Source organism: Pongo pygmaeus, chromosome 18 (assembly GCF_028885625.2).
Source record: "Pongo pygmaeus isolate AG05252 chromosome 18, NHGRI_mPonPyg2-v2.0_pri, whole genome shotgun sequence".
Taxonomy (NCBI): domain Eukaryota; kingdom Metazoa; phylum Chordata; class Mammalia; order Primates; family Hominidae; genus Pongo; species Pongo pygmaeus.
The window spans coordinates 82261918-82284215 of NC_072391.2; the positions used below are offsets into that span (position 1 = coordinate 82261918).

At 48.3% G+C, this 22298-nt stretch overlaps 1 protein-coding gene across 4 annotated transcripts in view; it reads right to left on the reverse strand.

The window, feature by feature from the left end:
- ZDHHC7 (zinc finger DHHC-type palmitoyltransferase 7) overlaps window positions 1-22060 on the reverse strand; it is a 37599-nt gene extending 15539 nt beyond the window's left edge. Inside the window, exons 1-4 of one of the 4 annotated variants that reach the window (XM_063654157.1) lie at window positions 21767-22027; window positions 17053-17159; window positions 6061-6146; window positions 414-745 (exon numbers count right to left, since the gene is read on the reverse strand). In XM_063654157.1, the coding sequence (XP_063510227.1) occupies window positions 414-728 (315 nt within the window). In that variant the 5' untranslated portion in view covers window positions 729-745; window positions 6061-6146; window positions 17053-17159; window positions 21767-22027. Of the gene's footprint in view, window positions 1-413; window positions 746-6060; window positions 6147-17052; window positions 17160-21583 lie in introns of all 4 variants that reach the window. The other 3 variants (XM_054452683.2, XM_054452686.2, XM_063654158.1) reach the window with 3 other exon arrangements.
- Between the last annotated feature and the right edge of the window lie 238 nt (window positions 22061-22298).

Consider the following 22298-nt stretch of genomic DNA (forward strand, 5'->3'; position numbering starts at 1 on the left):
ACTTTGCACGCCTGCAGCTGCTGGGCATCTCCTCCAAGCTCTGTGGGAAGCCTGGAACTCACTCACTAGAGGTGACGGATGGCTGAGCTGCAAGATCTGTACGATCAGCCCAAATGCCCTTCCCTGATTGAAGGATGTCTCAAAACTCAGCAACAGCCTCAAAGCCCAGCTGGAAGCTGAATCTGGTGGCCTGCAAGGCATCAGGAACTAGGGGTATTTCACTGCACTAGGTCTGGCCTATGTTTATTCTCAGCCTAAAGGGAATCTGCTCCCGAAATGAGCTCAATCCACCTTTCTTGTTCCACACCCATGTCAATCTGTCCCTGTGCACTGCTTCCTCCAAAGGGTCAGCCACACCTGAGGACACTAGACCAGACACAAGAGAGCCACCCAGAGACGCAGCCAGTACTCACAGGGTCGGTGAGCATGGTTCTCAGGTGGGACGACAGGGCAAGCACGGCCAAGCAGTTAAAGATGACCCCATTGACCACAGAGTACCAGAAGTCTTTGGAAGGCAGCAGCATGACGAAAGTCACCACGAAGTCTGCATAGGCGACCAGAAGCCACGTCATGACAGCACAGATCATGCCGCAGCCGTCACGGATGAACCAGACCCGGTCAGCCACGTCAGCCTCGGAGGAGGAGGACGATGAAGAGTCATAGTTGTCATTTTCAGCCAGGAGAGGATGATGCTCGACGTCCCGGAGCCTGTGTCCTGATGGCTGCATGATTTCCCTGACGCACCCTGGGGAGGGGGACGACACAGAGCTGGTGAGGCTCAAAAAGCTCACAAGCTACCTGAAATATGATGTGTTACAGTTTGTCCTTGGCCATTTCATGAAGTTAGTCTAAATACACACAGTGGGAAGGCACATAAAAACATAACTAAGATCTGAATTTTTAAATCTCTGACTTGATTGATTGCTTCACTACAACACAGTAAGTCCCACAGTACAGGTTATGCCTACATATACAAAACTGTCACCTATGGCCAGCCGTGGCCACATACAAAGATTATGGAAAGCACAAGCTAGACGTGAAGTCCCAGCACCGGGTTCCCCGGCAGCATGGAGAGGAGCTCTGCTGTATCACTGTTGCGCTTGCTCCCCTGAGCCCCACCTGTCCCTGCTCTGCTCAGCAGCTCACCTCAATGCTCCCAAGCAGGTGCTCGGCACACACTTCAGCAAGCAGCATGATGAAAGAATGACGAGTAAGTCACTGGTTCTCTATTCATCTTTACACCGCCTCATACACATTGACCTCATCGGTCTTACCTGTTTTTTCTCAATTTGATTCTCAGTTTATCCTCACTTATCTGTGATGTTTTTGGAGCAGACTCCCATTTTTATATCTCTGTTCCTTGACACTCTATCCTGCTTCTAGAATGCCCTTCATCTCTATTTGAATCTTTTTTTTTTTTTTTTTTGAAACCAAGTCTCACTCTGTTGCCTGGGCTGGAGTGCAGTGGTGTGATCTTGGCTCACTACAACCTCCGTCTCCCGGGTTCAAGTGATTCTCCTGCCTCAGCCTCCCGAGTAGCTGGGATTACAGGCGCCCACCACCACGCCTAGCTAATTTTTTTGTATTTTTAGTAGAGATGGAGTTTCACCATGTTGGTCAGGCTGGTCTCAAACCCCTGACCTCAGGTGATCCATCCGTCTCAGCCTCCCAAAGTGCTGGGATTACAGGCATGAGCCACTGCACCCGGCCTCTATTTTAATCTTTTAAAAGTTTCCTGTTTTTGTTGTTTTGGGGAACACAGTCTCCCTCTGTTGCCCAAGCTGGAGTGCAGTGGCACAATCAGAGCTCACAGACAAGGTCTGACTATGTTGCCTGGGCTGCTCTGGAACTCCTGGGCTCAATCCTCCTGCCTCAGCCTCCCAAAGTGCTGGGATTACAGGTAGAGCCACCATGCCCAGCCTTTCCTTCATTTATTAATCCATTCTTTTGCAAGCCATCCTTTTGACACTTCTTCCCTATTTCCAATAGCATCTGGTTTCTAAGAACATACAAGATCTAAAGAAACTAAAGAAAAAAGTAGGACCGGGCACAGTGGCTCATGCCTGTAATCCCAGCACTTTGGGAGGTCAGGAGTTTGAGACCAGCCTGGTCAACATGGTGAAACCCCGTCTCTACTAAAAATACAAAAACCAGCCGGGCATGGTGGTGCGTGCCTGTAATCCCAGCTACTCAGGAGGCTGAGGCAGGAGAATTGCTTGAACCTGGGAGGCGCAGGTTGCAGTGAGCCGAGATCACGCCACTGCACTCCAGCCTGGGCAAAAGAGCAAGACTCAGTCCCAAAAAAAAAAAAAAGAAAAGAAAAAGAAAAAAGTGGGTCAGGTGTGGTGGCTCATACCTGTAACCCCAGCACTTTCGGAGGCAGAGGCCGGTGGATCACGAGGTTACAAGTTCAAGACCAGCCTGGCCAAGCTGGTGAAACCCCGTCTCTACTAAAAATACAAAAATTAGTCAGGCACAGTGGCAGGCGCCTGTAATCCCTGCTACTCGGGAGGCTGAGGCAAGAGAATCGCTTGAACCCGGAACGGGGGGGCGGGTGGTGGAGGTTGCAGTGAGCCGAGATTGCACCACGGCACTCCAGCCTAGTGAAGAGTGAGACTCCCTCTCCAGAAACAAAAAGAAAAAAGTGCACTTTTCCTGGTAACTGTTTTGACTGCTTCTTTGTCTGTACGCCCTTCTCTTGTCGGTGTTTGCTCTGAGAGTTGTAATATCACAGATACACAGCCAGGGAAAGGAAGAGACAGTCAATTTCGCCTTAGCTTTCCCATGGGGAGAAAATAATGACAAATATTTTAACGAACTGACCCTGGCACCTTCTCAGAGCAGGAGCGCTCCTCATGTTTTAAGCAGCCAGAGTGCAGAAACCGTGGCTTCTGAAATGTGAATAAAGGAGTGTAATAAGAATATTCTCAGAGGTCAGGTCACTACAACTGAGTAACAGCACTGGGTGCTGTTTTTCAAATCTGGGTGTGACTTTTTCTTTTCTTAAATGCAACTGGAACATAGCAATTATGAAAACATTTGCCGAATGAACATGTGGTGAGGATTCATTCGCCAAATACTTTAAAAAATTTCCTCTCGATGCAAAAATGCTGACTGGTACAAGAGCAAAATGAAATTGTTTTCCAAAGTCAGTAAAATAGCCCTATTTTTCAATCAGATAAAAGCAGCTTTAAAACATGTTTAAGGCTGGGTGCAGTGGCTCACGTCAGCACTTTGGGAGACTGAGGCAGAAGGATCATTTGAGCCCAGAAGTTTGAGATCAGCCTGGGCAACAGAGTAAGACGTCATCTCTACAGAAAATAAAAATTAGCCAGGCATGGTGGCTTGCGCTTGTAGTCCCACCTACTAGGGAGGCTGAGGTGGGAAGACTGCTTGAGCCTGGGAGGTTGAGGCTGCAGTGAGCCATGATCATGCCACTGCACTCCAGCCTGGATGACAGAGAGATCCTGTCTCAAAAAATAAAAATAAATAAATACATGCTTAAGGCTGAGTGTGGTGGCTCACACCTGTAATCTCAGCACTTTAGGAGGCCGAGGTGGGAGGATCTCTTGAGCCCAGGAGTTTGAGACTGGCCTGAGCAATGTGGGAAGACCCAATGTCTACAAAAAAAATTGTTTTTCATTAGTCAGGCATGGTGGCACGTACCTGTAGTCCCAGCTGTTTGGGAGACTGAGGTGGGAGGATCGCATGAGACTGGCAGGTTGAGGCTACAGTGAGCCACGATCCCACCACTGCAGTCCAGCCTGGGCAACAGAGTTAAGACCCAGTGTCAAAAAAATTGTTTTAATTAAAAAAACTTTTTAAAATAAGCATTTAAGTGAAATAGAAAAAACTAAAGATCAAAAGACCTTGGACAGGCCCCTTAGCCAACCATTCCTTCAGCATTTTCTGAACCTACATCTTCTGGATCTGTCTGCTCAACATCCCCTGCAAATACCTTTGCAGCACCACTGCCTCTACATAAACCCCATTCACCCTGCAGGGCCTAACTTTTCTCTCTTCTAGGCAAGCCACCCTGAAAAGGGAGTTCTCTTTCTTCTGAGAAGCACTTTGTGAAGAGGTCTCTAGACATCAGATGTGACTATCTGGAGATGAAGGCTGAAACTGCTTCTGCCTGCACCACTAGTAAAGCCTGACTGTCAGGGGGCTGAGAAGTACCTGGAAGTTTCTCTGCCCTGGGCACACTCATCAGCTCTCCCTCCCAGGTACTTACCACTTGCTACCTGAGAGCTCTTGCAGGTCCCACCTCCCCACCCGATGTCAGCCCCTCCAGGAGGGTCTGGGTCTCCTCCTGCTCTGTCCCCCTCGTGCCTTGCATGCTGTCTGGCGCACAGCAAGGGCATGTTTGCTAAAAGGCAGATGCAACAAAAAGCAAGCAGTCCCTCTCTCAGATTCCAATCACCTCCTGCTGACTTCCATCTAAGTTTCTTGGTGAATCGTATCTGTGGGCCCAGGTACATCAAGGCCGTAAGCTGAAAAATTCCTCTGAGCAGAACCATTTTGCTTTATGGTGACTTCTCTAATAGGACACGTTCCATGAGAAAAGGAAGGGTGCTTGCCGGGCAGTAAAACAAGCTATACTTTTGTCAGAGCACAATGTTTGGGCAGTCTGAACTCTCTCCAGAAAGCAGGGCCTCTTGAAAGTCTTCTAAAGGCACACATGTGACACCTGAGCCAGCTCAGCTCCGCCTTCCTGGTTCAGGTCCTGGTGAGACCTCCACAGAGTGCAGGATGCTGCTGTGGCTCCATGCCTGACCTGGGGGTGCGGATGGCAGGCACGGCTGTGTAAAGAGAGCGCCCACAGACACCAAACACTGGCCATGGCAGCATGTTCCTATAAGCACATATTAGGGTGACATATATAACACTTGAGGGCTTTAGTGCCATGTCTGTAAGATCCATTAGAAGTCAACAGGAAAATAACATGAGATCCAAAAATCGCTTTATTTTCAAGAAAGCAACAAACGAATATAGCAAGGTTAGGCTGGACAAATACAGCTCTCAGTAACACAGTGCACTCGTGTCTCTGAGTCACTGTATTTACACTTGAGTAACGCAACAGGAAGGGAGGGGAAGAAATGAAGAAACCATTCCTTTACATGGAACCTAATCTAAAAGCAAACAGCACGGCCTTTTGAGATGCGGTATTAAAATGCACACATCCCTTAGGAGTAAGGGCACAGCCTTATTCTGCCCTGAATTCCAAAACCACCGTTGACTTCATACTCAAGACAGTTTCTGAGGGAACCGTGAAAACACTGGGCACTCTCACGCAGATATCCCAGCATCACTCTTCAACCCTAATGGCCGATTTAATGGGATTTCCTCAACACTCCTGAACCTAAGCTCTTTCTCGGCACGTTAAATAAAGCCCTGTTTCCCAGAACACCAAAAGCAACACTACAGATCTCCATATTTAAAAGGACAACCACACAAGCAAAAACTTTCCGTTTCAGGCCGGGCACAGTGGCTCACGCCTGTAATCCAGCACTTTGGGAGGCCAAGGCGGGTGGATCACTTGTGGTCAGGAGTTCAAGACCAGCCTGGCCAACATGGTGAAACCCCGTCTCTACCAAAAATACAAACATTAGCCGGGCATGATGGCGGGTGCCTGTAATCCCAGCTACTAGGGAGGCTGAGGCAGAAGAATCGCTTGAACCTGGGAGACAGAGGTCGCAGACAGCCAAGATCACGCCACTGCACTCTAGCCTAGGCAACAGAGTGAGACTCCGTCTCAAAAAAAAAAAAAAGACAAAAAAAACAAACCACTTTCCATTTCAGGTGGAAAGCGGGGTATTCCCCTCATCTTGTGATACTTGCCAAGAACTCATCAATTCAATTCATGGAGTCCCCCCCACAGATAGATACACCCTCCTTTTAGGACTGGAAGGCAGCGGGTGAAAAGGAAGGTGTGCCTGTCAGCTTCGCACCACGCCTCTGCTTTGCCACACGCACAGGTTACCTTTTTAGTAATATACAAGCTAGTGTCAGCTGTGAGAAAGGAAACAGTGATTAGACCCTAAATAATCACACTCTTACCTCACAAATTATTTCTAAACATCACTTGAACATTTTGTGCCGTTTCTTCAGGATCTTAAGGTGCATACTGTCCTATGTGATCGGATCTGAAAGATAATAAAATCTGATCAGAAAAAGTGATTTATGACAGACGTGTGTCATATTTCTTAGGGTATGATTAATTTCTGGAGCATATATAAGCAACGTAACATTTGACGCATCAAGTTCTGTCACTCAGAACCATCCTTAAGTATGAAATCATTGCTCTTCTAAGTTTTGATTACTAGGTAAATTCACAATCCTGGAAATCAAGTAATTTATTTTAAATATTTCCATTTACCCTCCTGCTCTTTTAGTCCCAGTGTTAAATACAGATCTATAAGCTAAAATCCCTCCAGAAAAATCCCCTAGGGCAGACCAAATCTGGCTAGCCTGCACTTCTATCGTCGATAAGCTGATTTACTGGTCACATTAAAGGAATCACAGAACAGACAGACAGAGCCTGTGAGGCAGGAGGGGTGGACTAGAACGGCAGGCCCTGCTGTGGGAGGGGCGAGGAGGTGAAGGAAGACAGTGGAACCCGGTGAAGGCCACTCAATGAGAGCAGAGACTCCTGGCACGCATCTCCCACGTGGCTCCCCGAACCCCGACAGGTGGGAGGGTCGAGGAATCCTCTCCAGCACTAATATGACCCAAGAAAAAGGTCTAAAGACTCTGTGATGTAGGGAAAACCCAACAAGAAGGTCAGATTCACTGTCAGACCTCCCTAAGTCGAGGGCCACAGGGAAACCCCCGCCACGGACAGAGAGGTTCCAAGTGCTTGTCGTAGCTCCATTATAAAAAAAGAAAGTCCAGGCCAGGCACGGTGGCTCACGCCTGTAATCCCAGTACTTTGGGAGGCTGAGGCGGGTGGATCACGAGGTCAGAAGTTCAAGACCAGCCTGGCCAAGATGGTGAAACCCTGTCTCTACTAAAAATACAAAAATTAGCTGGGAGTGGTCGTGGGCGCTTGTAATCCCAGCTACTCGGGAGGCTGTGGCAGAGAACTGCTTGAACACACGAGGCGGAGGTTGCAGTAAGCCAAGATGGCACCACCACCACTGCACTCTAGCCTGGGCGACAGAGCGAGACTCTGTCTCAAAAAAAAAAAAAAAAATTAAATCCAAACACGATTCATGAAAGAGCACAAAACAGAAATGAAGGGTAAGAGTCCAGAACACGCACAATGCACAGAGAAGAAAACGTCAACAGGCATAGGTAAAATTCACATTCTTCAAAATAAGAGAAGAGATTGGTTCTGTGAAACAAAAAGAGGAACAGTTTAAGAACTTCCTGGTTATTCTACAACGAAAATACAACAGTCTATAGATTCTAAATTTTCTTTTTTTTTTCTTTTTTTTTTTTTTTTGAGACGGAGTCTCACTCTGTTACCCAGGCTGGAGTGCAGTGGCACGATCTCGGCTCACTGCAAACTCCGCCTCCTGGGTTCATGCCATTCTCCCGCCTCAGCCTCCCAAGTAGCTGGGACTACAGGTGCCTGCAACCACACCTGGCTATTTTTTAATATTTTTAGTAGAGACAGGGTTTCACCGTGTTATCCAGGATGGTCTCGATCTCCTGACCTCGTGATCTGCCCGCCTTGGCCTCCCAAAGTGCTGGGATTACAGGCGTGAGCCAGCGTGCCCGGCCTCTAAATTTTCTTAAACAGAATTGGACGAAAGAGTAGAAATGGGCCAGGCGCAGTGGCTCACGCCTGTAATCCCAGCACTTTGGGAGGCCGAGGCAGGCGGATCACAAGGTCAGGAGATCGAGACCATCCTGGCTAAAACAGTGAAACCCCGTCTCTACTAAAAATACAAAAATTAGCCGGGCGTGGTGGCGGGCGCCTGTAGTCCCAGCTACTTGGGAGGCTGAGGCAGGAGAATGGCGTGAACCCGGGACGCGGAGCTTGCAGTGAGCCGAGAAGGCGCCACTGCACTCCATCCAGCCTGGGCGACAGAGTGAGACTCCGTCTCAAAAAAAAAAAAAAAAAAAAAGAGTAGAAATGTCCCAGAGAGGGGAACTAGAAGACAGAGAGAGAACACTGAGGAGAGAATGTAAAATAAAATTAGAAGATCGGGTCTGTAATCCCAGCACTCTAGGAGGCTGAGGCAGGCGGATCACGAGGTCAGGAGATCGAGACCAACCTGGCTAACATGGTGAAACCCCATCTCTACCAAAAAAAAAAAAAAAAAAAAAATTAGCCAGGCGTGGTGGCGGGCGCCTGTAGTCCCAGCTACTCGCGAGGCTGAGACAGGAGAACCGCGCGAACCCGGGAGGCGAAGCTTGCAGTGAGCCGAGATCGCACCACTGCACTCCAGCCTGGGTGACAGAGCAAGACTCTGTCTCAAAAAAAAAAAAAGCATTAGAAGATCGGGTCAGGAGGTCCACCTTCCAAACAACAGAGGTTGAGCAAAGGGGTCCCCGGGAGAAAAGGGCGCAAGCAGATCTCCTTGTGGTAGGTTTCGGCTCTGGCTTCGGCGCCGGCTGCCTGGCTCCTCCCCTCCATCTGTAGCTGAGATGCTTCCACGACAGTGCTTTTTCTGCCTGAGTCAACCCCCAGCTGCTGTCTGTTGTCTGAAACCAAGAGCCCTGACTAGTTTCTGAAAACATATTCTGGGGTGGTCCCAATAACCCAAGATGGCTCGCTGTCTCCCGCCCCAGTGTGCCACGTCTCCACCTGGGCCCACTCTGTGGAGGTCCCTGTGCCCATCACACCGACTGCAAGATCCCTCAGGGGTCGCTTCTCCCTCAAGCTTCTGCCCAGGCCCTAGACAAACACTGACACAGCACTGGTTCCCCAACAGAGCTCCAGCTCTCAATCCCTTCTGAACCCCTTTTTTTTTGAGATGGAGTCTCACTCCTTTGCCCAGGCTGGAGTGCAGTGGTGCGATCTCTGCTCACCGCAACTTCCGCCTCCGAGGTTCAAGCAATTCTCTTGCCTCAGCCTCCCGAGTAGCTGGGATTACAGGCGCATGCCACCACTCCCAGCTAATTTTTTGTATTTTTAGTAGAAATGGGGTTTCACCATGTTAGCCAGGCCGGTCTCGAACTCCTGACCTCAGGTGATCCGCCCACCTCAGCCTCCCAAAGTGCTGGGATTAGAGGCGTGAGCCACTGTGCCCAGCCTAAATGCAGTATTTATATATAGTAACTTTATTCAAATATCTATGCACCAGCCAGAAACTTGAAATGCTTAGTAATATTTTGAACTGTTTTCCAATGAGCTTATCTTAGCAATGTCTTAAAATCGGAAACTGGTTTGCAAAATTCAGGACTGTGAATCGCAAGCATCAGGTCTACACCAGATTTTCTACAATGAGATCAAATCTCCAATTAATTTTATAAATTTAAAAAAGTAACCACTTTGGAAAGCAGTCTGGCACTTTCTCAAAGTTAAATACCTACCCTGTGACTCAGAGATTCCACTTCCAGGTATTTACCCAAGAAAAATAAATATGAATATGAACACAAAAACTTGTCCGATACTATTCACAGCAGCTTTGTTCATAATACCCCCAAACTGGAAACAACCCAAACCCATCAACAGGAAACAGATAACAAACACTGGTGTATTCACATAATGGCATACTTCTGAGCAAAAAAGCAGGAAAATATTACTGATACAAGCAATATGGCTAAATCTCAAAAATATTATGCTAAGTGAAAGAAGCCAGACACGGAAGAATATATACAGTGTGATTCCATGTGTATGATATTCTAAATGAGGCAACCTCATTTATTTAGAAAGAAATCAGAATAAGGATTTGAGCCCAAGTAGACGTGACTGTGGAGAGGACCAAGGTAACACTGTAAGTTGACAGACATGCCTGTATCTTGAGAGGGAAGTGGGTGACACAGGCATATGCGTTTGTCAAAACAAAATACAATTTGCTGTTTAAAAAAAACCCAATAGACTATACACTTTAAATTGTGGGGCCGGGCACAGTGGCTCATAGCTATAATCCCAGTGCTTTGGGAGTCCAAGGCAGGATCACTTAAGCCCAAGAGTTCAAGACTAATCTGGGCAACATGGCAAGACCCTGTCTCTACAAAAAATTTTTTTTTTAAATTGGCCGGGCGGGGCCTGTACTCCCAGCTGCTCAGGAGGCTGAGGCAGTAGGATCGCTTCAGTCTCGGAGGTCGAGGCTGCAGTGAGCCGTGTTTGTGCCCCTGCACTCCAGCCTGGGCAACAGATCAAGACCCTGCCTCTAAAATAAAATAAAATAAAATTGTGCATTTCACTGTACATTAATCATGCCTCAATTAAAAACACGAGCAGGAGAAAAAATACCCAGCACAGGTATGTACGGCCGGTGTGACAGTGCAAGGGTGCGGCACAAGGCAAGTCCCAGCGAGCAGAGTCACTTTTCTTCCTGGATAACCTGCGTTCCTGAGTCCAGACCCTCTCTTGGATTTACTTGTATCTGTAACTTCAAGCAAGTTTCTTAAGCTCTTCACCCTTACTTTTTTCCTTGGCTATAAACAGAAAATGTATTTCTCAGGAACACACTGAAAACAAGTAAACAAAAGATACCAGTATTCTCTGGTGATCAGTGACTACAGAAAAGAACCAAGACATAATTATTTTTACCACTGCACTGCTAAGAATGTCCACCCTAGAGTCTGGTATCCATGTTTATATTAAAATACTATTTAAGCTTGTCATTGCTTTACTGTTCATACACCCACTTCAGCCCCATAAAAAACGGAATTAAGCAAACCTGTTTTAGGACAGAAGCATACAAAACAAACTCAACCCCTGCCATGAACAGTCTACTCAATTCACACATCGGGCTGGGGAGTTGGGGGGTGGACATCCAAGCACATATTCTGTGCAAGGCCTCAAGGACGTGCAGCCAAAGACAGCCTGAAGCACAGGAGCACAGCGCACACAGCAGCGGGGTGGGAATCCAATGTGCAAAGTGCTTTCCCCGAGTTAGCAGCAAAGTGTGATCAGGGAGAGAAACGAAAACAGCTACTTCTGGAGGAATCAGAGGAAGTGTCAATAAAGACAACAGACAGCATGGGTGGGCCCCAACAGACCAGCAAGATATGGACAAGAGAGGACAATCATGTGAGACAGCGCAGAGGCAGAAGGGAATTCAGCATTCCAGAGGGGAATGTGACCAGAAGGACAAGCCTGAGGTCCACTGGAACCACAGCCTGAATGCCATGCTAAGAAACCTGGAACTCTGGACTTCACTCTGCTCAAATGGGAGGCACCAGACCTTAGGTAAACCAGATGGTTTAAAAGATAACTGGGGCTGGGCGCAGTGGCTCACACCTGTAATCCCAGCACTGTGGGAGGCCAAGGTGGGTGGATCACTTGAGGTCAGGAGTTCAAGACCAGCCTGGCCAACACGGCAAAACCCCGTCTCTACTAAAAATACAAAAATTAGCCAGGCATGGTGGCCAGTACCTGTAATCCTAGCTACTTGGGAGGCTGAGGCAGGAAAATCACTTGAACCCTGGAGGCTGAGGTTGCAGTGGGCCAAGATCACGCCACTGCACTCCAGCCTGGGCAACAGAGCAAGACCTTGTCTCAAAAAAAAAAGAAAAAAATTAAGTAAATGGATGGCAAGAGCCAGGCTTCTCACTGTTGGGGTGGAAGTTTCCAGGTAAGCAAGAGGAGGAAGCTAGAATGACCTACGTTTTTGGTTTAAGAAAGATACAAGCAGTTGCATATGGAAATATCTACAGATATGTATACACACATGGGTTAGCATCCACACATATATTTACTTGCTCTGTCAGCTGAGACGGCCTAGAAGCAACACACCAACAGCCACCAGCACACCTAATTCCCAGATCTTGGTTTGTTGTTGTTGTTGTTTAATATTCAAGATGGGATCTTGCTATGTTGCCCAGGCTGGTCTTGAACTCCTGGGCTCAAGCGATCTTCCGATGTCAGCCAAAGTGCTGGGATTATAGGTGTGAGCCACCACAGATCTTGGTTTTTAATACCATTCTCTAATAAATAAAAGGAACCAGGACCGAGGCAAAATATATATATATATATATATACACAAGATGAGCCTGGAGCATCTTGTATTGCCAGAGAATAATGAAGTGTTCACAATACACACACACAATCATGGGGACAGGTGGGCTCATGAAAGGGATATAGGAACCAAGTGAAAGAGCTCCCAATGGCCAAAGCTTTTTCCAGGAAAATAAAATAGTATTGCTTTATAACCCAAAGCATCAAGTAAACATGCACGAGTCCAGACTGATATAAAGCAGTGGCTGAATAAACAGAAAATAGACAAATACCCGGCGCCACGAGTCCGAGGAATGCCGGCGGCTCCTCCTCCTCCAGCAGGGAAGACGCTGCTCCCCACCCCTCAAGTATGGCCGTTCACAGGGACAGTTTCTAATGAGTGGAGTACGGAAAGGAGGAAAATAACTTTACTGAGGAGAAACCTGGCAAACACCAACTCAGTCAGCCAGGTGTTCAAGGCCACATCCATAGCAATGAGTTCGTGTGGACAGAATGCAGCCTTGACAGGCTGTGGCAAGCAGGTCCTTAGTCTAACTGCATCACCCAAATCTAGTCGTGAGGAAAATATCAAACAAGTCCCAAGAGAAGAGCATCCTACAAAAAAATCCCTGACCCACAGCACTGCTCACAACTGCCAATCATCCAAACAAGGATTGAGAAAGCACCTGAGAAAGCACCACAGCCAAGAGGGGCTAAAGAGACGTGCCCACTCATGTCCTGTGTGATCCTGGGTGGGATCCTGGGACAGAGAAAGGACATGAAGGAAAAGCTGCAGAAATCTGAATCAAGTGTGAATTTTATTGACAGGAGAAAGCGTGGGTGGAGTAGGGGGATGGTCCACAAAGCGGAATGATCCTTCCTCCCTGGAGGAAGAAAGGGGAAACCCGGGGATGAAGAGAAGTGAAAGCAGTTCACACTCAGGAAGACGAGTGCTGAGTGTCTCAGCAGAGAGAAGGAGCGGGGCTGCGGCGCTGGGAGGGCCTATGGAGACCGCAAAATGGAAATGGGGTGGAGAGGCGGCAGTCAAGAGGGGCCTGAACCATTACCCTGCAGGGCCCAGACAATGCTGACACCTTAAGTGTCTCATAGAGGATGGGAACGGCTTGTCCTTTTATCCAAAAGCCCAGCCCAGCACCATAAACTTACCCAGGGCTGGAGATCAGCCAGGATGATGGGCTAGAAAAGCAGAGTAACAAAGGCAAGACCAAGATGCAAGCGGGAGAGGCCAACCTCAGAGTCCAGGGGGCAGGAGGCGAGGCCTGGTAAGCCAAGTGACTGAAACTCAGGGCACGGAGGGCCCGAGGAGCCTGAGAAACAGACTCAGAGGAAGTGAGGGGCAGGACTGAGGCTGGGTCCAGGGGGGAGCTGTAAGATCCGGAGGCAGTGGTTCCTATGGGCCGTGCAAACAGGGGGCCACATCCAGGTATGTCACCAGCCCGGATGAGTCAGGGAACCTGGGTCAAGGTGGGGAAGGCTACAGAGGGAGCTCACGTCCTCACTCAACTCACAAAAGGAGCGCAGCACTCAGCTGACCGGCTGCAGTGAGCTGATGGCGATCGTGCTCCTAAGCGCTCTTGCCATCAACTGGCAATCATGAAATATTCAGTTTGTCCTTTCAAATCCTACCACAGGAAATGATGCTCTAAGAAACCATGATTTTCTACTCAAATTACTGAATCCAAAGATCAGAATATTACTTTTAAGGAAAAAAAAAATCCACACCAGAATATTAACCCAACTCAAGCCAAATCTCAATGACATACTGTCACATAAGTCATACAGCGAATAGCGACCTCGCCTGACCTTTCTAGAAGGGCATTTCATATTCAAATAATAACTCTACAGTAGGATCAGAACACTGCAGATCAAAAACGTGGCAAAGTGGGGGAACACACACAGCACACGATGAACTGTGGAAGTGGGAGACGGAACGCCAGTCTCAGGAGTGAGGGGCAGTGAGGGGCCTGGGGGACAACACTGACTTCCCTCCCCCTAGCCACACCCGGTCTCTGACTGGATACTTCTCCTCCACCCATGTAAACGCCAGGAGCACCCGGGCTTAGTCCTCAGTCTTCCCTTCATCTACATGCTATCCACAAAGGAGCTCATGCGGAACCTCAGTTTCACGAAGTTTAAACAAAAAAAGGTATCTGGAAAACCTCAGGCTGACAATGCATCACTAAGGGCGTCTATCCAACTGGCCACTCAACAACTCCAGCGCAGGAGGGTCAAAGCAGAACCTCCTCCAGTCAGTCACGACCCCACTCGTTCCCATCTCAATAAACAGCACACCACACCCAAAAAAAAGGCCCCGCCCTTCATGTATCTCATTCCCTACCTCTCCACATCTAGCTGATCAGCAAGTCCTATAGGGTGCACCTCTAAACCTACCCCAAATCCGACCACTTCTCCCACCTCCTCACCCGCCCAGACCAAGGTCCCATGAGCTCTCACCTGGGGAGTGCTCAGATCACCTGCTAACCAGTCCTCTCTCTACTCTCATGCCTCTGCTCACCCAACGGTCCAGTCCCCCATGCAGCACCCAGCATGGTCTTCTACAGACATAAATCAGATCATGTCACTCCCCTGCCTAAGCTCGTGCAATCACTGCCTTTTCAGTGAGAATAAAGTCCCACCCCACCCCCTACTCCACCCCACCACCATGGCCTAGAAAGCCCCCCTCCATCTGGAGCCTGCTGGCCTCCCTTCCTAGCAGCCTCTCCCTGGCTGCTTGTTCTGCCATCACCTCAATGGAATGTTACTCATAGTATCCCCAGCACTCCCGGGTTCACCACGCACTCCACAAACATTTGTTGAGTGAATAAGTAAGGGAAGGAGGGTGCTTGAGGGAGACAAGAAAAAGTAGAAAGGAAGTCCACAGGCAAATGACAGGGGCGTGTGATAAGATCTGCCAGGGGAGTGGGCCAGAGGCCCAAAGAGCCTGGCAGAAAAGGAGTAGAAGAGAAATGCACAAGGGTTACAGAGAAAGAGGGAGAAGAGGGTGAAGAGAAAAACCCCACCTGTAGGGAAGTCACAACTTCAGGTCCAGAAAACATGTGTGCGGGACCTCACTAGAGCACGCAGGCCAGAAGAGGTGGTCTCCAAGGAATGCTTACTCGTACCCCAAAGGTTCCCCTTTCATCCCTGTACGAGAGCCACAACCTAACTTTGACAGTCAAATGGAGCAGCTATTTTTAAAAATCCCAGCATGGTAACTAAACCCTCAAGAAATCTAAATCCAGAAATAAAAAGAACTCTAGAGTTCCAAACCTCATTAAGCGTCCTGTCCCAGGGAATAGCAGAGCCTGAATCAGGCTGGTATTCCCAACCTCCTTCCCTATCTTCCTAGAGTTTCCTTGTTTAATACAAAATGAGCTTTTATAATGCCAGATTAACCAGAGTTCAAAATACTAAGAAAATATGACATGTTAATAATACATTAGCTCTCAATTACAAGTTAATGACAACATAAAACATTCGAAGCTGAGAAGAAAGGCTATTTACTAAGCATCTACTCTGTGTGTCAGGAGGTTTACGCATGTGACCATCACCCTAAAAGCCAGGCATACCGTGAGCTCATTTTCAGGATGACAAAACTGAGTCTTAGAGGCTAAGTGCCTTGCTCAGATCCACAGCCAGTTAGGGTGGAGTCAGAACTGTTTTGACTCCAAACCCCGTGTTCTTCCATTAAAATACACTGGCTTCCAGAGCACTCAGTTTTAGCAAGTGCATTCTGTAATGAATAAATTGAATGTGGGAAATATGGAATCTAAGAATTCAAAACATTTCAGTGAACTGTAAAAGCTGGTCTCCAATGAGACTGGAAGCCTCTCTAGCTGACTGCCCCTCCTCACGCGGTGCTGCAAATGAACGGCAGTGTTTCCCGGTGAACCAAACCACCAGCTTAACATAGAGCTCGCGTCTTTTTCCAAATCAGTGACATTCCTCATGCAACCAGGATTGATTCACTACCTTTTAGCCTCTGGACACAAAATTCCTCCATTCCTACATGTATGACGACACTTCCCACTTACAGCTCTGATCCTTCTCACCTTTCCCACAACCCAAGTTTAGGCAGCCCTCATCTCTAGCCTGTACCTCTGCAGAACGCTAACTTCAAGGGTCACTAGATTCCAATGACTCTCCACATGGCTGCAGGAGTCACCGTTCAAAATCACAGCACAGGCCAAGGGTGGCGGCTCACACTTGTAATCCCAGTGCTTTGAGAGGCTAAAGCAGGAGGAACACGTGAGTTAAAAAGACCAGCCTGGGCAACATAGCAAGACCCTGTCTCTACAAAAAAAATTTTTTAATTAGCTGGGCGCAGTGGTACACAGCTGTAGTCCCAGCTACTCGAGAGGCTGAGGCAGGAGGATTACTTGAGCCCAGGCGTTCAACACTGCGGTGAGCTATGACTGCATCACTGTACTCCAGCCTGAGTAACAGAGAGAGACCCTGTCTCAAAAAAATTAAAAACCTAAATAAAAATTCCTTGAAAAATAAAATTAAATAATTTTAAAATAATATATAGGGCTAGGTGCAGTGGCACCGGTATACCTGTAATCCCGGCACTTTAGGAGGCTGAGGTGGGCAGATCATTTGATCTCAGGAGTTCAAGACCAGCCTGAGCAACATGGTGGGACCCCATTTCTATAATTTAAAAAAAAAGGAGCCAGGTGTAGTGGCATGCACCTGTAGCCAGCCCCAGCTACTCAGAAGGCTAAGGTGGGAGGATCGCTCCAGCCCAGGAGGTTGAGGCTGCAGTAAGTTGAGATCATGCTACTGCACTCCAGCCTAGGTGATAGAATAAGACCCTGTCTCAAAAATAGTAATAATAATAAATTAAATAAAACAAAACCACAGCACAGGTCACAAAATCAACCTGTTGCAAAACCTTCTGGCTCTCCCAACCTTTCCAGCTCAACATTCCCCACTCTCTGCCATATGGTGCTCCTTTGGATTCCCCTTACCTCGCCTTTCATAGCTCTGTGGTTTTGCTCCTGTTTCCTCCAATGAGAATTCTTTCTCTGCCTTGCCAAATTATTCATTCACCAAACAGTTTTCAAGCACCCACTACCTATAAGACACCGTAGAAGAACACAGTGTTTTCAAAACCATAAGATGCTGAACCAAAATAAGGCACTGTATGGGCTCCATAGAGAGTCTGGGTTTGATTAGAGGATTAATAGGATTCTACTGAAATGTTTTTCAAGAATGGAATGGAGGCTGGGTGTGGTGGCTCACGCCTGTAATCCCAGAACTTTGGGAAGCCAAGGCAGGTGGATCACTTGAGGTCAGGAGTTCAGGACCAGCCTGGCCAACATGGTAAAAACCTGTCTCTACAAAAATACAAAAATTAGCCAGGCATGATGGCAGGTGCCTGTAATCCCAGCTACTCGGGAGGCTGAGGCAGGAGAATCACTTGAACCCGGGAGGCGGAGGTTGCAGTGAGCCAAGACCACGCCATTGCACTCCGGCCTGGGCAACAGAGCAATACTCCATCTCAAAAAAACAAACAACAACAAACAACAACAACAACAACAAAAGAATGGAATGGAATGGAACTCAGTAGCAAGCACAGGGCTAATAAGATTACCAAGACAAGGATATGTTTGTAAATAGAGGCAAAGAAACCAGCAAATGGAAAAAACAATCAAAAAGGCAAGAGATAGGCCGGGCGCAACGGCTCACGCCTGTAATCCCAGCACTTTGGGAGGCTGAGGCGGGCGGATCACAAGGTCAAGAGATCGAGACCATCCTGGCCAACGTGGTGAAACCCCATCTTTACTAAAAATACAAAAATCAGCTGGGCGTGGTGGCGTGCGCCTATAGTCCCAGCTACTCGGGAGGCTGAGGCAAGAGACTCACTTGAACCTGGGAGGCAGAGGTTGCAGTGAACTGAGATCGTGCCACTGCATTCCAGCCTGGCGACAGAGCGAGACTCCATCTCAAAAAGGCAAGAGATCGTAAATGATAATTCACATTCCCATAACAAGCAGACCAAAGCAGACACAAGAGTTAACATCAGGAAGGAGGGACTGTCTCCCCCTCAGAGGCAAAGCAGAAGAAAATGACTGATGGATAGATATTCAAAGACATTTTAGTTAGAAGGGAACTAAGGTTGAGAGCTGTCCCTGTGGCGTGTGTCTCCTCCATGTTCTAGAAGGGACAGTCATTTGTCAATGGCAAAGCACAGCAGTATACAGTATTTTCAAGTAGGAAGGGACCAGGAAAGAAGTAGGATATGTAGTAAATAATTTAACCAGGCCAGGCACAGTGTAACATGCCTGTAATCCCAGCACTCTGGGAGGCCGAGGCAGGTGGATTGCTTGGGCCCAGGGGTTTCAAACCAGCCTGGGTATCATAGTGAGACCCTATCTCTACAAAAAATAAGCCAGGCATGGTGGCGTACACCTGTGGTCCCTGTTAACTGGGAGGCTGAGGCAGAAGGAACCACTTGAGCCCAGGAGATCAAGGCTGTAGCGAGCCATGATTGTGCCACTGCACTCCAGTCTGGGCAAAAGAGCAAGACTTCCCTCTCAAAACAAATAAACAAAAAACAACTTAACCTTATTTAATCTTACCCAAAAAGAGGCCTGGCCTTTGTCCTCAGCTAACAATATGATGTAGGGTGAGGGCGGAGCTCTTCGTCACAGGGTATCAGTCTATCTGGGAACTAAGATCAACCATGTGGGCAATCAATCAATCAATCAATCATGCCTGTATAATGGGGCCTCAATAAAAACTGACCACCAAGGCTCAGGTGAGCTTCCCAGGCTGGCAATACTCCATGCATATTGTCACACATCAATGCCAAAAAAGTAACGTGTTCTGAGTCCACAGGGAGAGGACAATCGTGCCTTTGGTACTTCCCCGGACCCCACCCAAGGATGGTTTTGGGAACCACCACCTGCACCCCCCCGCAAAAAAAAGCCAACTTGCAGTTGGTATCACAAGTGAGGGCAGTCCTGTGTGGACTGGCACTATTCCTGCTCAGCTTTATAGCTAGCTAACTGGCACAGTCCAACTAAACTCTTCTCAGATGTTACAACCGAAGGGTCACACAGCAAGTTGTTAACACTGACCCTGGAGACTAACTGTGGGAATAAGAAATTCCAGTGAAAATGACAGTTTTGACTTTATGTTCTGCTCTAGGGTTTGAAAAAAAAAAAGGGTCAGGAACAGTGGCTCACGCCTATAATCCCACCATTTTGGGAGGCTGAGGCAGGCGGATCACCAGAGGTCAGGAGTTGGAGACCAGCCTGACCAACATGGAGAAATCCTGTCTCTACTAAAAACACAAAATTAGCCAGACACGGTGGCTCAGGCCTGTAATCCCAGCTACTCGGGAGGTTGAGGCAGGAGAATCGCTTTAACCCAGGAGGTAGAGGCTGCAGTGAGCCAAGATCGAGCCACTGCACTCCAGCCTGGGCAACAAGAGCGAAACTCCGTCTCAAAAAAAAAAAAGTACTTCTAAAGTTAAAATATTAAAGAAACATACCCCAAAAAGCTGCTTTAGTAAAATTATCTTGTATAGTTGTCCAATCAGGAACACTATTCAATGTTCATCCCAAACATTAACTTTCTATATGAACTTATTTCTAGACCCATTTCCTTTGTTAATTTAACAAAGATTGTATTATTTATATCAACAAAGCATCCAAGCCAGCAGGTAAGTTTCAGTAAGAATGTAAAAGTACGTTCATACTTTTGACTGAATCAAGATTGTTCTTATATAAAGTTCATTTCAGTGCTTTCTTTCTCACTGAGAGGGCCATTCTATTCATGCTAATACTCTTCTGTTCTTGAAGAGGATTTGTTTTTACAGTTCATTGATTAGCAGGGCTGTAAAGTTTCAATTCATTAATCTGTCAACTGAGGCAGGCTCTGAGCCAATGGTAGCAGAAGAGTTCCCATTGTTATTTAGCGAATCTTTTAGGAATTACCTTTTCAAATAGTCGTCTTCTTCAACTCACAAATCAGAAACAAATGTGGACCCCTAACCATCTATTTTCCAGAATGTTCAAGAATTGCAATTTAGTTAATACTTCAGTTCCATTCCATATTTCAAATATCCCAAGAGCCTTTCACTTTAACCAAGTTCTGACTTTTTTTTTTTTTTGAGACTGAGTCTTGCTCTGTCGCCCAGACTGGAGTGCAGTGGCGCGATCTCGGCTCACTGCAAGCTCCGCCTCCCGGGTTCACGTGATTCTCTTGCCTCAGCCTCCCGAGTAGCTAGGACTACAGGCGCCCACCACCATGCCCAGCTAATTTTTGGTATTTTTAGTAGAGATGGGGTTTCACCGTGTTAGCCAGGATGGTCTCGATCTCCTGACTTCGTGATCCGCCCGCCTCCCAAAGTGATGGGATCACAGGCTTGAGCCACCGTGCCTGGCCAAGTTCTCACTTTTAACAAGCAAATTTAACAAAGTGACTTTTTTTTTTTTTTTTTGAGATGGGGATCTCACTCTGTTGCCCAGGCTGCAGTGCTGTGGCATGATCTCGAACTCAAGTGATCCCTCCACCTCAGCCTCCCAAGCAGCTGAGACCTCAGGCGTGTACCACCATACCCGGCTAATTTTTTTTATTTTTTTGTAGAGATGGGGATCTCACTATGTTGCCCAGGCTGCTCTCCAACTCCTGGGCTCAAGTGATCCTCCTGCCTCAGCCTCCCAAAGCGCTGGGATTACAGGCATGAGCCATGAGCCACCGCGTGCGTATCAGGCCACAAAGTGACTAAAAGGTGATTTCAGGTATGTAAACACTGTAAAACATAACAAAAAAGAGATTCTTCATCTGTGAGGTGAAGAGTTCAGAAAAAAATATTAATACACATTGACCTAAATCTCTAAACCCCTTGGGACAGTAAAGGTAAAATAGATAAATACGTGCGCTTAAGTGCATACACTAAGCAGACTGCAAATGCAACACTGTAGCAGCGATTTGCCCAGCACTGTATACAGCCCAGACAGTAAAAGCAGCTATAAGGTAGGCAGCCGCATCAACACTGCCTCTTACCCTCCAATTTAACTGCCACAATAAACTGCTTCTTCATAAGCTAATAAAGTGTGTCTATCTAACTGAGTGTGACAAAGTTGTAGAAGGAACCACACCAGGAGAGGTGAGCCTTACTGCCCTGAAGGCTGACCTGACTGTCCAAGATGCCCTTTCAGGCAACTAACACCCAAAGATGACTGACGTGGAGCAGGAGGGAAGATAACTAGGAAGACGGGCAGAGAATAAAAGAGAAAATTTGCAGCTTAAGAGGAAGAGAAGCCACCACACGAAGTGCGAGACTGCTCATTGTAATACATGCCTATAAAAAAACTCTTTACAGCTTACACAGGGTTTATAGCTGCTCTGTAACCACCACCCCGTCATTAGCCACACAGAAAACCAGGGCTCGGAGAGCTGAGTGTCACGGCCAAGGTCAGGCAAAAAGCTGGGGCTGCAATCCGGGCCCGATCCCGAGAGAGCAACTAAGGAATGACAAGGGGGCACCTGGAAGGGAAGTCAGGTGCGGGCACGGAGGTGCCCCTAGGAACTCCAGAAGGTCGCAGGTGTGCGGCGGGGTGGAGGAGACAGAGCGGCGGGACCGACGGAAGGACAGAGCAGGCCGGGGGCCAGAAGTGGCCGGGAGACCCGGGAGTGAGCAGCCCGCCCGGCCCAGCCCGCCGCACTCACCCGAGGCCCGGGCGGGGTCGCCCGGCGCTGCGGCTCCTCCCGGCCTGCGGCGGCGGCGGCGGCGACTGCAGCGGCCGAGGCAGGGACGCATCATGCGGCCGCGCTCATGGCCGGGCCGGAGCGGGCCCCGCGGCTCGGCTCGGCTTGGTCCCCTGGGTCCCGCCGGGCAGGTCGGAAGGAGGCTGCCGCCGGGCAGGTCGGAAGGAGGCTGCCGCCAAGCAAATGCCTGAGCCCGGAGCTTTGGCTGGATAGCGGGGCGGTGCGAGCCCCGGAAGTGAACCCGACGAGGTCAGTGACGTCACGCTGGCGCAGTTCCGGCCGCGAACCTCCAGTGGAGAGGGGCGCTCGAGTCGGTTTGAGGGGACCCGGAGGCTCTTACAAACTGGCAGTTCATTGAGAAAAGGCAGCTTTTAGTCACAGCGCCTCTCGCTAAGAGAGATGCCGCCAAACTGAAGTCCGGAGGAGAAAGGATGGGGGCTACGGGCTGCCGCAGGGTCCAAGCCACGCCGTTAGGCTGCGGAACCGGGTTGGG